Source organism: Dipodomys spectabilis, unplaced genomic scaffold (assembly GCF_019054845.1).
Source record: "Dipodomys spectabilis isolate Male_0828 unplaced genomic scaffold, ASM1905484v1 ptg000052l, whole genome shotgun sequence".
Taxonomy (NCBI): domain Eukaryota; kingdom Metazoa; phylum Chordata; class Mammalia; order Rodentia; family Heteromyidae; genus Dipodomys; species Dipodomys spectabilis.
Window position 1 is genome coordinate 4,656,401 of NW_024870729.1, and position 22,388 is coordinate 4,678,788.

The 22,388-nt window shown below is 39.0% G+C and overlaps 1 protein-coding gene across 2 annotated transcripts in view; it reads left to right on the forward strand.

Annotated features, from left to right (window-relative positions):
• Nucleotides 1-22,388, forward strand: part of Hook3 (hook microtubule tethering protein 3) — a 140,922-nt gene that overhangs the window by 37,711 nt on the left and 80,823 nt on the right. For both annotated transcript variants that reach the window (XM_042679498.1, XM_042679499.1), the window contains exons 3-4: nucleotides 13,315-13,387; nucleotides 19,346-19,396. In XM_042679498.1, coding sequence (XP_042535432.1) covers nucleotides 13,315-13,387; nucleotides 19,346-19,396 — 124 coding nt within the window. The remainder of the gene's footprint in view (nucleotides 1-13,314; nucleotides 13,388-19,345; nucleotides 19,397-22,388) is intronic.

The window sequence follows — 22,388 nt, forward strand, 5'->3', positions numbered from 1 at the left end:
CCTATTAGTTCAAGTGTCTCTCCTACTCTGTCCTGCAGTAGTTTCAGAGATTCAGGTTTAATGTTAAGGTCTTTAATCCAATTTGAGTTGATGTTGGTGCATGGTGATAGGCTGGGGTCCACTTTTAGTTTTCTGCATGTGGCTGCCCAGTTTTCCCAGCACCAGCGGTTGAAGAGGCTGTGTTTCTTCCATTGTATGTCTTTGGCTCCTTTGTCGAATATCAGCTGGCTGTAGGCCTGTGGATTTATATCTGGATCTTCTATTCTGTTCCATTGGTCTTCGGGTCTGTTTTTGTGCCAGTACCATGCTGTCTTTGTGATTATAGCTCTGTAGTAGAGTTGGAAGTTCGGCATGGATAGCCCTCCCATATTGTCTTTATCCCCTAGAATTGTTTTGGCTATTCTAGGTCTTTTGTTGTTCCATATAAATTTTTGGACTGTTTTCTGTATTTCAGTGATGTACGTCATTGGGATTTTAATAGGAATTGCATTGAATTTGTATATTAATTTTGGAAGTATCACCATCTTTACTATATTAAGTCGGCCTATCCAGGAGCATGGGAGGTCTTTCCATTTCCTAGTGTCTTCTGCAATTTCTTTCTTTAACTTTTTATAGTTCTCATTAAATAGTTCTTTTACATCTTTGGTTAGGTTAATTCCTAAATATTTTATTTTTTGGGAGGTTATTGTGAATGGGGTTGCTCCCTTTATTTCCCTCTCTTCCTGTGCGTTATCAGTGTATAGGAAGGCAACTGATTTTTGTGGGTTTATTTTGTATCCTGCTATTTTGCCGAAGTGACTTATGATTTCTAAAAGTTTGGGGATGGAGTTTTTGGGATCGTGGAGGTATAGTATCATGTCGTCTGCAAAAAGGGATAGTTTAACTTCTTCTTTCCCTATGCGGATCCCTTTAATGTCTTTTTCTTGCCTTATTGCCCTGGCTAAGGGTTCTAGGACTATGTTGAAGAGGAGTGGAGACAGTGGACATCCTTGCCTTGTTCCTGTTTTTAGGAGGATTGGTTGTAGCTTTTCCCCATTAAGTATAATATTGGCTATTGGTCTGTCATAAATGGCTTTTATTGTTTTTAGAAATGTTCCTTCTATTCCTATTTTCTCCAGATCTTTTAGCATGAATGAATGTTGAATTTTATCAAAGGCCTTTTCTGCATCTGTGGCGATAATCATGTGATTCTTGACCTTGGCTCTGTTGATATGCTGGATTACATTTATTGACTTACGTATGTTAAACCATCCCTGTGTCTCTGGGATGAAGCCTACCTGATCATAGTGTATTATTTTTTTTATGTGTTTCTGGATTCTGTTAGCTAGAATCTTGTTAAGGATCTTTGCATCTGTGTTCATCAAGGAGATTGGCCTGTAATTCTCCTTTTTGGTTGGGTCTTTGCCTGGTTTGGGGATGAGTGTGATATTGGCTTCGTAGAATGAGTTTGGGATAGCTCCCTCCTTCTCTGTTTCTCTGAAGAGCTTGAGGAGTATGGGTATTAGTTCTTCTTTAAAGGTCTTATAGAATTCTGCTGTGAATCCATCTGGTCCTGGGCTTTTTTTTGTTGGAAGACTTTTGATAGCTTCCTGTATCTCATTATAGGATATTGGCTTATTTAATTGGTTAACTTCTTCTTTGCTCAGTTTGGGTAACTTGTATTTCTCTAAAAATGCATCCATTTCCGCCAGATTTTCTTCCTTTAGAGAGTATAGCTTTTGAAAGTAGTCTGTTAGAATTGTTTGGATATCTTGGGTACGTGTTGTGATGTTTCCCGTGGCATCCCTAATCCTATTAATATGGGTTTCCTCTCTTCTTTTTTTAATTAATCTTGCCAACGGGCCATCAATTTTGTTTATTTTTTCAAAGAACCAGCTTTTTGTTTGGTTTATTTTGGTTATGGTTTTCTGATTTTCTAATTGGTTAATCTCTGCTCTCAATTTGGTTATCTGGCTTCGTCTAGTAGCTTTAGGTCCCATTTTTTCTTGTTTTTCTAGCTGTTTTAGTTGCAACATGAGATTATTTACTTGGTCTGTCTCCATTCTCTTGATGTGGGCACTGAGGGCAATAAATTTGCCCCTCAGGACTGCTTTTGCTGTGTCCCACAAGTTTCTTTGTGAGGTGTTTTCATTTTCATTGAGTTGTAGGAAATGCTTTATTTCTTCTCTGATCTCTTCTGTTACCCAGGCCTTGTTAAGGAGTGTGCTGTTCAATTTCCATGTATTAGAGAAATTTCTGCGGTATGCTTTGTTATTGAGAGCTAGCTTGATTCCACTGTGGTCAGATAGGATACAGGGGATTATGTCGATCCCTTTGTATTTGCTTAAGTTCCTTGAATGAACTATGATATGGTCTATTTTGGAGAAAGTTCCATGAGCTGCTGAGAAGAATGTGTACTGTGTTGTTTTAGGGTGAAATACTCGGTAGATGTCAGTTAATTCCGCTTGAAGTATGGCCTCACTTAATTCGGTAGCTTCTTTGCCAATCCTCTGGTTGGTAGACCTGTCCTTTGGTGAGAGTGGCGTGTTAAAGTCTCCTAGTATTATCGTATTGGGATCTATTTTATTCTGTAAGTTTGAGAGCATTTGTTTAACATATCTGGGTGCACCGATATTTGGGGCATATAAGTTGATGATGGTTATATCCTCCTCTTGGATTGTTCCCTTTATTAATATGTAGTGTCCGTCCTTGTCTTTCTGTACTGATTTTAATGAAAAGTTTATTTTGTCAGATATCAGGATAGCTACACCTGCTTTCTTATTGGGGGAATTTGATTGGTAGATCCTTTTCCACCCCTTCACTCTGAGTTTGTTTGTATGTTTGGCTGAGAGGTGGGTCTCCTGAAGGCAACAGATGGATGGGTCTTGTTTTCTGATCCAGTCCTCAGTTCGTTTTCTTTTAATTGGCCAATTCAGCCCATTTATATTAAGAGAAAGTATAGAGAGATGCATTGTTGTCCCTGCCATTCCGTTTTCCTAAGTTTTTCTTCTTTCCTTTCCTCCTGTGCTTGCTCAGTTAGACTTTGAGTAATGCCTGTTTGGGGCAGGTCCCAGTTCCTGGTTGCTTTCTTCAGGTTGTGTCCCCCCTCTTAGAATTCTTTGTAATGCTGGCTTAATGTTTATGTATTCATTTAGTTTTTCTTTGCTATTAAAAGTTTTCAGTTCTCCATCGAATGTGAATGGTAGCTTTGCCGGGTATATCAGTCTGGGTTGGCAGTTATTGGCTCTCAGGGCTCGTATGGTGCTTTCCCAGGCTTTTCTTGCATTCATTGTTTGTGTGGAGAGATCTGCAGTGATTCTAATTTTTTTCCCGTTGTAGTATAGCTCCTTCTTCATTTTTGCTGCATGCAGGATTGTTTCCTTATTATTCAGATCCATCATTGTTACTATTATGTGCCTAGAAGTGTTTCTCCTGGGATCTTGCTTGTTGGGTGTTCGATAAGCTTTTGTGATGTAGTTAAGATGGTCGTTTTTGAGGTGGGGAAAATTTTCATTGACTATCTTGTTAAATAGGTGTTGCATTCCCTTGCTCTGGAATTCCTCACCTTCGTCCACTCCGATTATGCGAAGGTTAAATTTTTTAGCATTATCTGCTTGCTCTTGAATTTCCCTTTGGTTTAATTTGAGTGATTTTTCCATATCTGTCACTTTTTGGTCCAGTTGGTGTATTCTGTCTTCTGTATCTGACACTCTACCTTCCATTTCATTCACTCTGTTGACCGTGGCTTCTATTGTGGTTTGCATGGTGGAAATGGATCCCTTTATGGATTCAATGTTGGTTCTCAGAGTACTGATCTCACCTCTCAATGAGGTGATATCAGTATGCATTACCTCTAATTTGGCGTTTATCTCACTTCTTACTGAGGTTTGTGCAGCTTCTATTTTTGCATCCAATTTTTGTTTGATATCCTGTATATCTTTTGATAGTTCATCCTTGTGCTCTTTCAATTTCTGATCCATTTCTCGCTTTATTTCTTGAGTCCTTGCCTCCAGCAACCCTTGGATGTAGTTTTTGTCTTCCATTCCTGCTTTGCTCCCACTGGGGCTCTCCCCTGCGTGGCTGCTGGCTTTTGAGGTGAGCTTGCTGTCCTGGGTAGTGGTAAACCTTGTGATTTTTCTCTGTGATTTTCGCATGGGGGTTCAGGAGACTGCTCTTCAATCTTGTTTTGGTGTGTCTGTCTTTGCTTGGTTGCTGATTCTCTATTGGTAGAGAGAGTCTGTGTCTGATCTGGATTCTGTTGGGAGCCTATTTCCAGCTGCTATTCACTTAGGATTCTCAGCTCTCTGCTGTAGCAATTCCCGCCTTTGGAAGGGTTGAGCAGCCTAGACTGCTTGTGTTTGCTCCTGCGGGTGCTCTTGGGAAGATCAGATGCTCTGGATGCACTCTCCCAAATACTGGAGTCTGCTATGGGCTCCTGATGTGTTTTTGTTTGTTTTGGGCTGGTTGTGGGCTTGAACTCTAGGTTTGGGTGCTGTCCCTCACCTCTTCAGCTCAGGGCTGGCACCCTACCATTTGAGCCACAGCCCCACTTCTGACCCTTTTTGCTTTGTTCAGGCGCCGGTCCCCTGGCCTGGTTCCGGCCCCAGCCTGGAGCGCGCTCGTTAGGCCTGTGCTAATGTGTATACCACCTTGGTTATGCAGCCTGGAGGACACAGTTCAAATTTCTTCTACTGTTGGTAGTCTTGACCCAGGGGCACTGTTCCTGGCTTGAGCATTTAAGCTCCCTTCCCGGGGCGCTCTTGCTCTGGCCTGGCCAGCAGAGTGTGCTCCACCGGCTGGTGGGGCTCTCGAACAGTTCCCAGTTTTAGTGGGTCCTGTGGTCCGGGTGTTGGGGTAGGGAGTCTAGGTCAGGGTCTGGGGATTCCCTCCAGCTCTGGTCTCCCTTGATGGATTCCCTGTCCCCTGATGGGTACTCACCCTGTAGGTCGTCAGTTGTTGTTGCAGTCCGTCAGTTGTTGTTGCAGTCCGAGTTCAGTTGGGGTGGTTGCGGGCTGGGTTGGGCGGCCCCCCGCCGGGTCGTTGCGATCGCGACAGGTCCCTTTGTGGCGCTGCTGGTGCCGGGCGGCTTTGGCGGGATGGAGCCTCTCCGCTCCGGTGGAGAGTGATGGGTGGGGTGGGATCCTCCTGGAGACTCCCGGCTGGTAGGTTTCTCTGTTCCTGGCGATCCGCTGTTCTGCAATCCGGTACCTGGTGATCTGCAAGCAGCCCCCTGTGTCTCTGGGGCTCCGGCAGCCCCCGCCGGGCCGGCTGGCCGGCGGCTTGGCGCACTGCCGCGCGGCCAGTAAAGGTTGGGGGAGGGGTCTTCGCTCTTCTCTGTTCTGAAATTCTTCTTTTCCTCTCTTTCTTTTTTTGTTATTTTCCACCTCTGGTTTTTCTCTGAGTGTTCGTCTTTTTGTTGTTGTCGGTCTCTTGGGGAGATTAAAGGTTGGAACTCGAACTCTCTTTTTGGTTGGAGAGAGCTGTGGCGTTTCCCTACTGCCCCGTCGCCATCTTGAGAACTCTGTCTACTGATTAATTTTTTACAAAAATGATTGTGCTCAACTCTGCTGCTTAACTGTGGTTAAACATAGAAATTTAATTTCTGAGTTTAATAGTCCTTAAACTATAAAAATAACAATGCCATTTTTGCAATGCCTTTGTGAATGTGAAGTGCTTGACTCACTTTCTGGTGTGTATCCTGTGTTGTAATCTGTGGTGAACTTACCAGTGCTGTTTTTCTTGTCTACTCTTCTCAAGGTTTTGGAGTTTTCTTTGTTGTTTTTGTTATAATATACTCTTAGCTCTTTCAATCAGGGTTGGCACTCTACCACTTGAACCATATCTTCACTTCCTTTTATTTATTTTTTTGTTTTGTTTGGTTTGGTTTGGTTAGAGGTTCTGGAGTGTGAAATCAGGGCCTCATGATTAGTAAGGAGGTGCTTTAGTTGGAAGTCATGCCTCTAGCCTTCTTGTCTGCTCTTCTTACTGAAGCTTGATATGATTCTGAGATTTTGATTTGATGATAGTGTGTGTGTGTGTGTGTGTGTGTGTGTGTGTGTGTGTGTGTGTGTGTGTGTGTGTTGGTGCTGAGGATTGAACTCCTATACTCTTGCCTGGCTTTTTTTCCCCCCACTCATAGCTGGCATTCTGCCCCACTTGAGTAACACTTCTTTTTCTTTTTGTGCCAGTCCTGGGGTTAGAACCCAGGGCATGGGTGCTGTCCCTCATCATCTGTGCTCAAGGCTAGTGCTCTACCACTTTGAACAATAGTTCCATTTCTGGCTTTCTGATAGTTAATTAAAGATAAGAATCTCACCAACTTTCATATCCGGGCTTGCTTTGAACTGCAGTCTTCAGATCTAAGTCTCCCAGGTAGATAGTATTATAGGCTTGAGCCACTTGTGCCTGTCCTTGAGTTAACACTTCTACTTCCAGCTTTTTGCTACCTAGTTTTAAGAATTTTGCCTGCCTGGGATAGTTTCAAACCTTCATCCTCAGATTTCAATCTGAGTAGCTAGCATTACAAGTGTGAGCTAATCAACCAGATTTGGTCATCTCTGTTCCCCTTTTTATTTTATTTTCTTTTATTTGGTTGTTTTTTGTTTTTTTTTTTGGGGGGGGGGTCCAGTTGTGGGGCCTGAACTCTGGGCCTGGGCACTGTCCCTCAGCTCTTCAGCTCAAGGCTAGTGCTCTACCTCTTGAGCCACAGCGCCACTTCCGGCTTTTTTCTTTTTGCTTATGTGGTGCTGAGGAATCGAACCCAGGGCCTCAGGCATGCAAGGCAAGCACTCTACCACTGAGCCACCTTCCCAGCCCCTCCCCTTTTATAAAGAGTAGAAAAAGGAGGTATATTACATAGCACAGAGATACCATGGAAAGAGGCAAAGTAAAGATTTCAACCAAACTTCCAAGGTAACGAGTCCTGCTTTTGAGAGGAGTTCCAGAGAAGTTGTTAACATTAACATCACCTTGATCAGGTTAATAAGAATAAAGTCATTTGTTCCTGATGAGTGGTCTCTCCTTTGAGGTTTTGCTGCTCCATTTTCTCCACCTCTCCTTGTAAAGATGTTATCAAAACTTCCTGTTTCTGGATTCCTAGCTAGCTAAAATGTTAATGATTTAGATTAAAGACAGATCAAAATGGAGACACAGGTGCCAACTATACCCCAGGCTTAAAACCAGGGATGTCAAAAAGAAGACCTCGCAGAAAGTTGCTTGCAGGTTGGGAAGGAGTGGGTAGGAGCAGGCTAGAAAGTCAATTTAAGTGTCCATGTAGGTCAGATGGAAGCACTAGGTCCTCTCAGCTGCTTTTGGGATCACTATAGTTCCTTCAATGGTTTTCTGTAGGTTATATAACACTGAGGATGTTTCATAGGTGCCCTTCGTGTTTTCATTTGGAGGCCTGGGAGAGGAATCTGCTTCTCAGCTCATTCAGGTTGTGGACAGAATCCAGTTGCATGTTGCTGTGGGCCTGAGGTCCTTGTTTTCCTATGATTTTATAATTTTTTAAGGAATAAACAAACTATCATGGCACTTGGTTTGAAATATTTTATTAAGGACTTAACATATTGTACTCATGAGTATTACTCTTAAATTGCAAATGAAACATTTTATGACCTTGGAGGTTTGAGAGTATATGATTTCTTAGACATTGTATTGTGTTAATTAGCTTTCAATCTGAAAATACAATTTCTCAATGACAAAATACCTTAGAAAACAAAAGGAGGAAAGATTTATTATGGTTCAAGATTTCAGTCCATGGTCATCTTATGCATAACAGCATGATTGGGAAAGCATGGCAGAGCAAAGCTGCTTACCTCAGGGCAAGTAGGAAGCAGAGAGAGAACTGGGAAGGAGCTAGAGACAAAAAAAAAATATATACTTCAAAGACAAATCCTCCAGTAACCTATTTTCTATTCCAAGTCCTATCTCCTAATAACCCATTCAGGTAAGAACTCAACTCATTAATGGATTAAGCCATTGATAAAGTTAGCATCCTTATGATTCAGTGAGCTCTCAGTAATGTCATCAGTTGGGAAACGAGTTGGAACCTTCCAATATATGAGCCTTTTCAGGGAATACTTCATATTCAAACCATCACAACATTTTTTGAGGGGGTCAGTGGTAGGGCTTGAACTCTGGGTCTGGACACTGTCCCTCAGCTCTTCAGCTCAAGGCTAGTGCTTTACCACTTGAGTTATAGCACCACTTCTGGTTTTCCAGTGGTTAATTGGAGATAAGAGTCTCAAGGACTTTCCTGCCCAGGGTGGCTGTGAACTGGGATCCTCAGATCTTGGCTTCCTGAGTAGCTAAGATTACAGGCGTGAGCCACTGGTGTCCAGCCCATCACATTTTTTTTTGGGGGGGGGGGGGTCTGGTCGTGGGGCCTGAACTCTGGGCCTGGGCTCTGTCCCTCAGCTCTTCAGCTCAAGGCTAGCACTCTACCACTTGAGCCACAGCACCACTTCCGGGTTTTTTCTTTTTGCTTATGTGGTGCTGAGAAATTGAACCCAGGGCCTCATGCATGCAAGGCAAGCACTCTACCACTGAGCCACCTTCCCAGCCCATTCCATCACAACATTTTAAAGCCCTTTTTTTAAGGGGATTTTCTAGTGAAATACAAATAACTTTTTAGCTGTATAAATCTGACTTGCCATCAGTTTGGTAAATTCAGTTCCTTAGATTTGAGTAATCCCTAGCCCCATAGTACTAGATTGACACATCGTCCTCCTAATATATCCTTTATTATTACAAATACTAGTACTTGAATCAAAACTGTGCCTTTTAGATTGTTTTAGTATAAGAAATAAATATTGCATATTTTCTAACATCTGAATTAATCTGTATATTCACTTGGCTTTTCCTGTGGATTTATTGTTGAAGCTGGACAGCCTGTCTTCATTCTGATTACTTGAGCTGAAATGATGAAGACTGTGTATAGCCATTTCTAGCCTCAAATATGGAAAAACAGAAAAAAGGAGCCAGGTGCTTGTAGCTCATGCCTATAATCCTAGTTATTCAGGAGAATGAGATCTGAGGATCAGAGCTCTAAGCCCATTGGTGCAGACAAATCTGAGAGTCTCTTACCTCCAATTAACCAGCAGAAAACCCAAGCGGAGGTGCTGAAGCACCAGCCTTGAGTGAAAACTAACAGAGAATATGAGGCCTCAGTACTAGCATGCGTGCACGCACACTCACACACACACAGTCAACAGAGAGAAAATGATGTGTATTAAAAAAGAATAAAGAATTTGCCTTGTTGTATAAGGTTACACAGATTGGTTTTTTTTAAAAACATAAGGACCTTGACTGAAAACACTTTTAAATAAAAATAGATGGGTGGATATGGATATCCACAAGTAATTAATTTAATCTTTCCTTCAGCTATACACAAATAGACATAGGCCTAAATATAAGAGCTAAAAACTGTATAAAACTTAAAACAAGAGTAAATCTTAGTAACTTTGGAATTAGGGAAAAGTTTCTAGTGAAGACAGCTCACAGATGGGAAGAAAATATTTACATATAATCAAAGATGAGCTAATTTTCCAATGGCCAAATTATAGATTGTTTTCAAAGGAGTATGTACAGGTGGTTAATAAACACATGAATGTTTACTGTTACTAGCCATCAGTAAAATACAACTCACAATGAGCTATCACTTCATAATCATTAGAATGGCTGTAACTGAATAGATCAATAATACTGTTAACAAGGCTATAAAGAATTTGGAACCTATACACACTGTTGGAAGGGTTGCAAAATGGTACAGTTACTCTGGAAAACAGTTTGATTGTGCTTCAAATGTTAAACATTGCATCATTGTAAGGCTTAGTAATTCTATCTCTGGGAACGTAACTTTGAGGAAACATTTCTACACAGAAGTGTCAAAGCATTATTGTTCATATTGGCCAAAAAGTGGAAACAACCCAAGTGTACCCCAGTTGATAAGTGGATCAGTGTCAGGGATACTTTGTGGAAAGTGTATTTGTTAGACAACTTCACAAGTTGACAACTTGTCTAACAAATACACTTTCTAAGGCTGGGAAGGTGGCTGTGGTAGAGTACTTGCCTTGCATGCATGAGGCCCTGGGTTCGATTCCTCAGCACCACATAAGCAAAAAGAAAAAAGCCAGAAGTGGCACTGTGGCTCAAGTGGTAGAGCTCTCGCCTTGAGCTGAAGAGCTGAGGGATAGCGCCCAGGCCCAGAGTTCAGGCCTCACGACCGGACCCTCCCCAGAAAAACAAATACACTTTCCACAAAGTACAACGTCACAGGTTACTTTGAATAAAAATTAAGACAATTTTAATATCACTATGCAATATAACCATATGGGATTACTGTCATATTTTCCATTGTTGAAGTTTTTGTGGTATATAAATATATCCATAAAGAAATGAAGTAATTATTCAGCTAGGTGGAAGAAACCAGTCATAGAAGACAATATAGCATAGTTTTCATTTATACAAAATGTCTACAGCAGGCTTATCTATTGAGAAAGAAGGTAGATTAGTGATATCTGGAACTTTTTTGAAAATATGCAAATTATCTGAGATCAGATTTTGGTGATGGCTGTGAAGCTGAATATTGCATACAGAATTGCCTCATATACTCATAATGAGTAAAATATGTTATTTGAATTTATCCCAATAAAACTTTTAAAAGTTGATGGACATGCACTGCTGGCTCATGCCTATAATCCTTGCTACCAAGGAAGCTGAAATCTAAGGAACTGCAGTTCAAAGCCAGCTCAGAAAGGAAAGTCAACGAGACTTTACCAACACTTTACCAGTTGGAAGTGGAGGTGTGCCTCAAGTGATAGAGCATTAGCCTTGAGTGAAAAAAGCTAAAGAACAACAAGCCCTGAATGCTCAAAAGAACACATTAATGTTCCTTTGTTACATAGTGATAAAACCCAAACTTTACAAATAACCAACTGATTTCTAGAGATAACTTAGTTGTAATTATTTGTTCATAATAATACTTGTTACCTAAGTTAGTACATTTTTTTCTTTTTTCATATTAAAGGTTGTAGTGTGTTGCTTTATTTAATACTAATTTGAATAAACTTCAATGCTGAGTGTTTGTTTTATTTTAAATCAGTTTGAGTTATAGTAAAAGTTGGAGTGAAGATTATTTTCCCCCAAACATATGTTTCATTGCCATTCTGGTTTTTGATAGAGTAGAGACAACCGTGCCATTCAAAGGTCATGGATTCTGCACTTGCTTAGACTAGGACAAATGTTGGTGTTCTATCTTTGGCCTTTGATGCATAATTTATTAGGGCTTCAGTTTTAAATGAGACTCATTCTGAGTTTGGGAACATTTTTTTCCCCTTAAACTGTGAGAAGTATACCTAGCAGTCGGGCTCCCATGGCTCTTAAATATAATCGTAGCTACTCAAGAGGCAGAGATAAGAGGATCATGGTTCAAAGCCAGCCCAGGCCGGAAAATGTGTTAACCAGCCAAAAATCTGGGAGTTGAGCTATTGCTCAAGTCGTAGCATTCTAATGACCAAAAAAGCTCAAAGACAGCATGTAGGCCCTGAATTCAAGCCCCAGAACTGACACAAAAATAAGTAAACAAGCACACAAACAAAGAAATCAATAGTAAATATATTTAGATTTTAGCCTGTTTTACTATATTTGTTCATACTACTCTAACTGGTGTCAGCTGAGTCTTACAGACTTTACTGCCTGAGCCTCAGGTCTTAGCCTCCCAAGTAGCTATGATTACAGGCATGAACCATGATTGCCCAGCCTATTTGGATATTTATAACACCGTCCATGGGCCATACAAAATTATGAATACAATCAGATGGGCTGTGGGCAGCCATAAGAACCAATGAAAGACATGTGTGTCTTCTTGTTTACTAAGTGGATTTCTTGGGTCTTTTGCATCCCTGGACCAGATGTTCTCAATACTTCTAATGCCTAATAATGCAATTGAGAATATAGGTGCTCAGTTTGTATTATTTGTGCACGCATGCATGCACACACATACACGCACACACATATACTGCCAGTACTGGATCTTTAACTTAGGACCTAGGTGCTATCCCTTAGCATTTTCACTCAAGACTGTCACTGTACAATTTTAGCCACAGCTCTGGCTTTTTGCCTGCTACTTGGAAATAAAAATTTCAGACTTGGGGCTGGGAAGGTGGCTCAGTGGTAGAGTGCTTGCCTTGCACGCATGAGGCCCTGGGTTCAATTCCTCAGCACCACATAAGCAAAAACAGAAAAGCCGTAAGTGGCGCTGTGGCTCAAGTGGTAGAGCGCTAGCCTTGAGCTGAAGAGCTGAGGGACAGAGCCCAGGCCCAGAGTTCAGGCCCCACGACCAGACCCCCCTCCAAAAAAAAAAAATTCAGACTTTTCTGCCTGAGCTTGGCTTTGAACTATAATCCTCTTAATTAGGATATAGGCTTGAGCCTCAGTGCCCAATAGATAACATTATTTGAAGAAACCAAAATTGAGTGACATTATTGATGACCTATTTTGTCTTTAAAAATGCTATCAACACATACATATAAACGTATATCCATACAGGTGCATATAATATACAAAGAGCATGATAGCTATGGTACTATTTGGGGGATTAGGAAGAGGGAGTGAAGGAAAAAGAATGATGGAAGGTGAATAATATCAAAATACAATGTGTTCATACATGAAGATGACATAAGAAATCTTACTGGAAGCTATTAAACAGAAGTGTGGCAGAATGGGAAAAGAGAGAGTTAAAGTATAACATCAACAGGCAAAATACTGTGGTAATCCTGTGGTATTCTACTAGAAGAAAAAATGAATGATAGGAAAGTAAAACAAGCCCTCTTTGGAGATGAGTACCAGTGGGAGGGCCAACAGAGTGGTTGAATAAGACAAACATGATTGCAATAATTTATATACATATATGAAAATAGAACATCGAAAGCTACTGAAATGCCCCCAAGAGGGGATGAGGGACAGTGAGGGAGAGTTATGGAGGGGGTAAGTTTGATTAGGATACATTTCATGAAGCCATGTTAGTGATTTTGATTCTAGGTATTTGTGGTATCTACAATTCTATCCTAGTGTATTGTCTATAACTCATTTTTATAATACATTCAGTTTGTCATTTTTACCTTTTAAATGTCTGATAAAAAATTTTTAATATTATGGCAAATTGATTTTGGAGAAGTCTCCTATATATCTGACCTAATATACTGAATAATTTGGTGGGTAATAAGCAGTAAATATATTTTAATGTCTTCCTTTAGTGATGATGTGGCATAGGATTCAATTTTTTTTTTTAAGAATGAGAAGTACGTGATTATATTAGCTTTTCTTTATTTGCAGAGATCCTGCATATTTTGATGAAAATTGGCTAAATAGAATCAAAACTGAAGTGGGAGATAATTGGAGACTAAAGGTATTTCTTTTTATTTTTTAATATTTTAAATATTTGTGTTGCATAGTACTTGTTGTTTTGTAAGATTAAAATCTAATATATGCAATGAGATATAGAAATACAGGGAGCCTATAGTGAAATAATGTGGAACTGAATATTGATGATCAAGATATATCCTATGTAAGTTTTGAAAGGATAGTGGCTTTGTAGCTAGAGCTTCGTGTCCACATAATAGCACTATTATTTACTTTATCTAGACAAGTGTTTCAGTCTTTCAAAACCTCATTTGTATCATTGTGAAGTTAGGGTTGTAATGAGATCTACAACACAGAAATGACTTGCTATGGAAAGGGCTTAGAATTATGTACAGTGCAGTGCTAGTTGTTAATGCTATTGTTAACAGTGAGAAAATTTGATAATCTTTGCAGTGGGGGGTGATGGGAAGGGATGGGAAGGGGAAACAAAGGAGGAGGCAACAATGCTTGATAAGAAATGTACTCATTACCTTGTTCGTGTAATTGTAACCCCTTTTTACAGTATTCTCACAATAAAAAAAAAGAAAAAAAGAAAATTTGATAATGAAACATGTTAATTTCTTTCTTGTTAGGCTTACATTCTAATATTTCTTGATTCTAGACCATAATAACAAACCTTGTTTATGGCTGGGAATGTAGGGAGCTTGCCTAGCATGCATGAAGCCCTGGGTTGGGTTTGATTCCTCAGTACCATATTAACAAAAAAGCTGAAAGTCGGCTGTGGCCTAGAGTGCTAGTTTTGAGCTTACAGAAGCTCAGGGACAGAACCCAGGCCCTGATTTCAGGCCCCAGGACAGGCAAAAAAAACAAAAACAAAAAAAAACCTGCTTATTCAAATACATTTGCATAGATAACTGAACAAATGTTTTTTGTTTTTTGTTTTTTTTTGGGTCCGGTCGCGGGGCCTAACTCTGGGCCTGGGCACTGTTCCTCAGCTCTTCAGCTCAAGGCTAGCACTCTACCACTTGAGCCACAGCACCACTTCTGGCTTTTTTTTTCTGCTTATGTGGTGCTGAGGAATCGAACCCAGGGCCTTGAGCATGCAAGGCAAGTGCTCTACCACTGAGCCACCTTTTCACCCCAACTGAGCAAATGTTTACCCTAACTTTATACAGTGATATTTTCATTTTACATATTAATTACAAGGGTAGGGAAGGTGGCTCAGTGGTAGAGTGCTTGCCTTGCATGCATGAGCCCCTGGGTTCGATTCCTCAGCACCACGTAAGTAGAAAAAGTGGAGCTGTGGCTCAAGTGGTAGAGTGCTAACCTTGAGCTAAAGAGCTGAGAGACAGCGCCCAAGCCCAGAGTTCAAGCCCCATGACCAACAACAACAACAACAAAAAATTAATTACAGCTCATTTTTTTTTTAGCTTTATATTCTTATGTGATTTTACGCTCAAGGAATTCCAAAAAAGCAAATGGAAAGATCCTGTGTACTTTTCACCAAATTACTCCAAGTTAACATGTATAACTGATACATTACCAAAACTAGGGAACTAACTTTGGTATGATTTACATTTCATTCAGATTTAACAGTACACTCTTTTATGTTTGTATGTACAATTCTTTGCTTCTCTGGCTTATGTATACTTTCTGCAACTATTACCACAGTGAAGATACAGAACTGTATCATCACCACTAGCCTCCTTTTTGCTGCCTTTTAAAAGCTACATTCATAATCTCTGCACTCCTAACCCTTTGCAACAACTGTTTTCTTCTCCATCTCCATAATTTCACTACCATAAATTTAAAAAATATTTTTGATACTCTTAGAGGAAGAACACAAAGGTGTAATGCCTCTTTGCCTCTTATCATGTGTTTATCAAAACTTTTAAAAAAAAGTGCCAATATTGGTGCTTGAGCTCAAGGACTCATGCTCTTACTGAATTCTTTTTCTCAAGGCTGGAGCTTTACCACTTGAGTTACACCTCTACTTCCAGAGTTTTGCTGGTTAATTGGAGATAAGAGTATTCAATTTGTCTACCTGAACTGGCTTTAAACATTCATCCTCAAATTTCAATGGCCTGAGTAGATTACAGGCATGAACCACTGGCACCCAACTAGTAAACTGATTTTTGTAATCCCATAATGGTCATGACTGGCAGTTTGAAAAAGCCCTAGAATTATTTTCTATTTGATATATACTATTAAACATTCCATAATACAAATAAGTATGTAAGTCTCTGTACTTAATGATAAACATGGTTTGTTTTTATATATTTCTCAAGATACATGTAATGAAAAGTATTGATAGCTTAGGTATTGAGACTACCAAAATCTTAATTTGTTATTTTTACTAAATGAATGAATAGAAGCTTTATAGTGAGGGAACAGGGCTTAAACTGAGGGCTTGGAACTCTCACTTGGCTTGCTTGTTCTCTGCCACTTTTGAACCCCACCTCTAGCACAGCTTTCTGCTCGTTAGCTGGAATTCTAAATGACTTTCCTTCCCAGACTGGCTTTGAACCATGATCTTCAGGTCTAAGCCTTCTGAATACCTAGGATTGTAGTTATGAGTCACTAATGCCCAAGGATAATGCATGTTTAAAATAGTGTTACTAATTATTTTGTGTTTGCTTGCTGGCTTGACCAAAAAGGGACTTCTCTCACACACATGTACAAAACTACATACTCATACTCACATGCACTGTCTTCAGTGTCATGAGTATGGCAATGGTAGTAATACAGAATTTTCATATTCTCAATGTTTGGATTTGAAATTCTTCAGCATTCTTTACCTGATGATCTACTTCAATTTTATGGGACATTCATAAAAAAACAAGATATAGAACTTTTTTGTGATGGGAAAAACTGCTATTTTAAGCAAACATGTCTGTTTTTAAGGTGTTCTAATTTCAAATGTTAAAATTAGAGGTAAAAGAAAATACATTATGCATCATATCTCTGAATTTTTTCAGAAATATGAGCTTGTGAATTTTATTCATGAGGTTGATTGTTGATTTTGTTTTATTCTGTTGTGTTTGAGACAGTTCTATCATTTAGCCTGAGTTGGCCTTAGACTCAAAATCCTTTCCCCCTTCCCAAGTGCTTGGATTGTAAACATATGCTTCCACAGCAGGTTTGTTGGGGTTTTTTGGTTTTGTTTTTTAATAAATGTTTTCTAGTTTAAAAATAAATGCCTTCAGCTGAGTAAAGATAGTTCAGTCTCTCTCATTTAATAGTCACTGGTTCTACTATTTTGTGTTCTAGGAATCTTCAATGATAGATTATCTTTTTTTTTTTTTTTTTTTTTTTGGTCCCATCATGGGGCTTGAACTCTGGGCCTGGACGCTGTCCCTCAGCTCTTCAGCTCAAGGCTAGCGGTCTACCATTTAAACCACAGTGCCACTTCCGGCTTTTTTCTTTTTGCTTATGTGGTGCTGGGGAATCGAACCTAGGGCCTCATGCATGCAAGGCAAGCACTCTACCACTGAGCCACCTACCCAGATTAAGTATCTTTAATCCAAACTCCAAAACCCTTTTGATCACAAGCAGTTCAGATAAATGATGATCCACAGATTCATATGACACATTTAATTCAACACAAATTTAATTGTTTCAGGAGAAAAAGAGGTAAAGAATTTACAGTTTTCAGTAAATAATGCCAATGACAATGCCTTGTCACGTCACACAAATAACATATGGCCAGTGAACTTAAGTTCTCGATTGAGTAAATACTAGGAGATATACATGTGATTCTTTTTTTTTTTTTTGGTCCAGTCATGGGGCCTGAACTCTGGGCCTGGGCGCTGTCCTCAGCTCTTCAGCTCAAGGCTAGCACTCTACCACTTGAGCCACAGTGCCACTCCTGGCTTTTTTCTTTTTGCTTATGTGGTGCTGAGGAATCGAACCCAGGGCCTCATGCATGCAAAGCAAGCGCTCTACCACTGAGCCACCTTCCCAGCCCCCACATGTGATTCTTTCTCCTCCTCATTTTAGGATCCTTCTCATGGGACAAGTATTTGCAGTGCTTGAGAGTATTATTCTGTTTTTTTTTTAATATAGTGGTTTTAAGCAGGGTGCTGGTGGCTCATGCTGTAATCCGAGCTACTCAGGAGGCTGAGATCTGAGGATCATGGTTCAAAGCCAGCCCGAGCAGGAAAATCCATGAGACTCTGATCTTAAACCACCAGAAAACCAGAAGTGGTGCTGTGGCTCAAGTGGTAGAGCACTAGCCTTGAGCTGAAGAGCTCAGAGTCAGTGCTCAGGCCCAGAATTCAAGCCCCACACCGACAAAAATAAAATAAAATAGTTGTTTTTCTTTTTATCTTAAAGCTCACAAATTCTTTGGTATTCAGTCAAAGAAACAAGTCTGACAGTGGAGAAACTTGGAGACATAACTTGTGCATTAAGAGATTTCCGAGGGTTATTTTTACTTTATTGTTTTGCTTACTGCTCTCAATTTAGAACTTATACTATATGAGATGCACTTCTTTCTTTCTTTCTTTCTTTCTTTCTTTCTTTCTTTCTTTCTTTCTTTCTTTCTTTCTTTCTTTCTTTCTTTCTTTCTTTCTTTCTTTCTTTCTCTTTCCTTCCTTCCTTCCTTCCTTCCTTTTCCTTCCTTCTTTCTTTCTTTCTTTTTTTTTTTTTTCGGTTGGTCGTGGGGCTTGAACTCTGGGCCTGGGCACTCTCCTTCAGCTCTTCTGCTCAAGGCTAGCACTCTACCACTTGAGCCACATGCCACTTCCAGCTTTCTCTGCTTATGTGGTGCTGAGGAATCAAACCCAGGGCCTCATGCATGCAAAGGAAGCACGAGCCACCTTACCAGCCCAACAATTCTGTTTTTCTAGGGAAAATAAACCTGTCGTTATTAAGGATACCATATGTATTTCTTAACTTATCTGCAGAAAGTCTGAGTAATTTCATCTTTTTTTTTGGTCAGTTACATAGGGCTTGAACTCTGGGCCTGAGTGCTCTCTGAGTTCTTCAGCTCAAGGTTAGCACTCTACCACTTGAACCACACTGCCACTTCTGGTTTTCTGGTGGTTATTTGGAGATAAGATTCTCACGGCTTTTCCTGCCTGGACTAACTTTCAACCTTGATCCTCAGATCTCAGCTTCCTCAGTAGCTAGGATTATAGGCGTGAGCCACTGGGACCAAGCTTAATTTAATCTTAACTGCAAGTTTTATTCAAATACCTTGCAACTTTTTGTCAATGTCCTCATTAATATTGAAACGTACATATATCTTTGAGATACTGGGGTTTGAACTCAAGGCTTCATTTCATGCTTTTGTAGGCAGACCCTTTTTACCTGAGCTATGCGATCTTCTCCATAATTGGAAACTTAATATGTGTTATATATCAGATTAAATAAGTGAAGCCCAAAAGGGACCAATAATACTTTTTGATTATTAGTACAAGTGTGCTATTAAATTTTAATTTTTATTCACTTTGAATATTCTTTATATGAAATGCTTATAGTAAAAAATGTATCTAATTTTGAAGTTTTTTGGATTTTGGAATGTTTCCACTTTCCCAGCCAAATGTCCCTAATCTGAAAATCTGGAATCCAAAATGACCCAAAATCTGAAACTCTGTGAATGTCACTATAACAGATTTTTTTTTTTCTTTTGCCAGTCCTGGGACTTCAACTTGGAGCCTGGGCACTGTCCTTGAACTTCTTTGTGCTCAGGAGTAACACTCATATCACTTGAGCCACAGTGCCACTTCTGCCTTTTTTTGAGTAGTTTATTAAGGATAAGAGTGTTGTGAACTTTTCTGCCCAGGCTAGCTTTGAGCCACAATCCTCATGTCTCAGCCTCCTGAGTAGTTATGATCACAGGTATGAGCCACCGGCATCCAGATAACAGAATTTTATATTAGGAATGTTCATAATTTTGTATTTGTGTTATGATTCAAATTTAGCTCAGGATTTTTTAATTTATTAAATTATACTTTGACGTGTGTTTGCTTTTTACCCACTTGCTTCTCTCTCTGAGCAGATTAGCAATTTAAAGAAAATTTTAAAAGGAATTCTGGATTACAATCATGAGGTAAGGCCTTTTTTTGCTTTATTCTACTTGGAAGTATTATTGTAGGATAGTTTGCCTTTAAAATAAGTTTTACATTAAGGAAAAATGACCTTCAGAATTAATAATCACTTTCTTATCCCTTGTGTAGTTGTTGGTTCAAACAGCTGTTTATCAGGTACTAACCAAATGAATAATATGCCTCATTATTTTATAGGTTATTTGTAGATGATTATTAATATATATTGATCCATTGATCCAGCCAGCAACTCTGTATCTTTTGATTGGAGAATTGAGTCAATTAAATATTGAGTGTTAGAATTGCGAAATATGTTAGGGGAAGAATCCAAAGGGATAGCTCCTCTGAGCAACTAAGTACTAAACTAAGTATTCAAAATAAATACATGGAAGTGGAAACATTTGGGGGAAGAGACAAAGGGTTTATAGCAATGGGAGGAAGGATGTGCGAATGTAGTCATTATATTCAATTTACATTATGTAAAAAATGAACTCTGTAACTTGAGAAAATGAAAGAATGAAGGAAGGAGTGACATTGACCAAGAAGTATTGTACTCATAATTTGACTTACGAAATTGTAACCCCTCCATATAACTACCTAATAATATTTTAAAAGAAATGAGTGTATATAGATCCTATCATTAGTTATCCCCAATTTTGGTGTTGTCTTTTCTGTTTTTCCTGTTTGTTTGCTCATCTGGTGAGATTGTTTCTCTGCTTCTTCCATGTTCATGTTAATCTTTTGTATGCAGTATGTCTTTGAGTATCTTCTGTAGTGCTGGCTTGACTCGTTTACTTGTGTTTCTTTTTCTTATTCTTTTTATTTTTAATTTTATAATTCACAGGTATCAATTGTCCCAAACAAGGAGTTTCATTGTTACATTTTCCTACATTTCTTATAATGTGCTTTGTCATATTCACCACTGTATTACCCCTGTAATTTTTTTTTAAGCCATAAATTTTTATTTCTTGAAGGTGCTAAGAATGCTTACTAGATCTTTTTGGCTTAGAAGAAATAACTTTTCATTATTTCTTTTTTGTTTTTCCATTTTGTAAAGTACAAATGATAATTTTTAATAAAGTAACAGTGAAAAAGAAATTGAAAACTCATTTCTGTGAAGATGGTGATAGTATTTCAGGAACTAGTTACTGAGGTATTATTATACTTAGTGCTGTACTCTTACCCATGAAGGAATGCTGTTTTCCACAACTCACACTAAGAAAGGTCAGCAGCCTCTACATACCTCATTGTTTTTCTCCTACTGTTTTTTACTTTTCTTTCTCTAACCCTACAACTCTTGTTTGGCAATGTTTTGGCCTTAGGACTACAATCTAACCTTTGTGCAACAGAGAATAATACTGTTAAGTTAGCATTTTAGCATTGATACTTTGCATATGGCTTTTTAAAAGTCTAATTATAGTCATTATTATTTGATAATGAGGAACAGTTGATGTGAATAAAACTAAAATCAGATATTTACACAGCCATTTATTAAGCCCATTCTATGATATTTTACTCAGTCTCATTTCTCCTTTCACAGAACAGACTTTTTTCCTTCTTACCACCTGCTATAATTTGTATTTAATATATTCCTTTTTGCGTTTACTTATTGTATTTCTTTTTTTTTTTTTTTGGGTCTGGTCGTGGGGCCTGAACTCTGGGCCTGGGCGCTGTCCCTGAACTTTTTTGTTCAAGACTAGAGCTCTACCTCTTGAGCCACAGCACCACTTCCAGCTTTTTTCTTTTTGCTTATGTGGTGCTAAGGAATCGAACCAAGGGCCTCATGCATGCAAGGCAAGTGCTCTACCACTGAGCCACCTTTCCAGCCCCCTGTATTTCTTCATTTTGTTCTATAAATTATGAAAACAGAACTCTTACCTATGTATTTAATTTTTTTTTACAAATGCATACTCATTAATTCTACTTTAAAAATTTCTTCTAAAGCGACTTAGTAGCTACTTGGGAAGCTGAAATAGAAAGATCGCTTAAGCCCAGGAGTTTGAATCCAGCTTGGGAACATGGTGACATTCCCATCTCTAAAAAGAAATAATAGTAATATTATTATTATTAGAACTATTTACTTCATTAATGTACAATAAAAAAAAATTGAAAATAACCCATATATTTGACAATAAGAAAATTGTAAGTTATTTGTAGAACAAATAGCATGTACCCATAAAAAGTACATATTTATAAAGACCTTATAAAAATACAAAGTTACATATACCATAAGTTACCAGTTTTATAGACCTAGACACAAAGTTGTAACTATGTCTATGTAAGTTCACAATTTCAAATCTCTTAGGCCGGATTCATTATGAAGTCAGTTCTCAGCTTGAACTCAGGGTCTGGGTACTGTCCCTTAACTTTGATGCTCAATACTTTGTCACTTGAGTATCCACAGTTATACTCAGCCACCTGAGTAGGTAGGATTGCAGGTGTGAGCCACTGGTGCCCAGCTGCTGGTTTTACTTTCATGTTTTGGTAGAACACATTTTCTAGTAGCATCTTTCAAAATCTATGATCATTTTTTTAGTCATTGCAAATTAGGAGATAATCTTATTTATCCCTTCAGGGTTGAGTTGGTTGTGATAATCTATAACTTCAGTCCTGCTGTTAAAATTTTTCATTCAGATTTCCCATTTTCTTTTGTTAACTTGTATTATTTTCTGGAAGCTGGAAGTTGTTAGTTTCCCTTGGTTTTGTTTTTGCTTTGTGCTGGTCCTGGGACATGAACTCAGGGCCTGGGCACTGTCCCTGAACTGAACCTTTTGAGCCATAGCTTCACTACTTTTGGTCGTTAATTGGAGACAAGAGTGTCATGGACTTTCCTGTCTAGGCTAGCTTTGATCTGTGATCCTAGATCCCAGCCTCCTGAGTAGCTAGAATTATAGGCACGAGCCACTTGCTGCTTATTTATATATGGTGTATATACATATATACATATAATTTTACTGTTATTATTGAGATGTTGTACAAAAAGGTTACCATTTCATA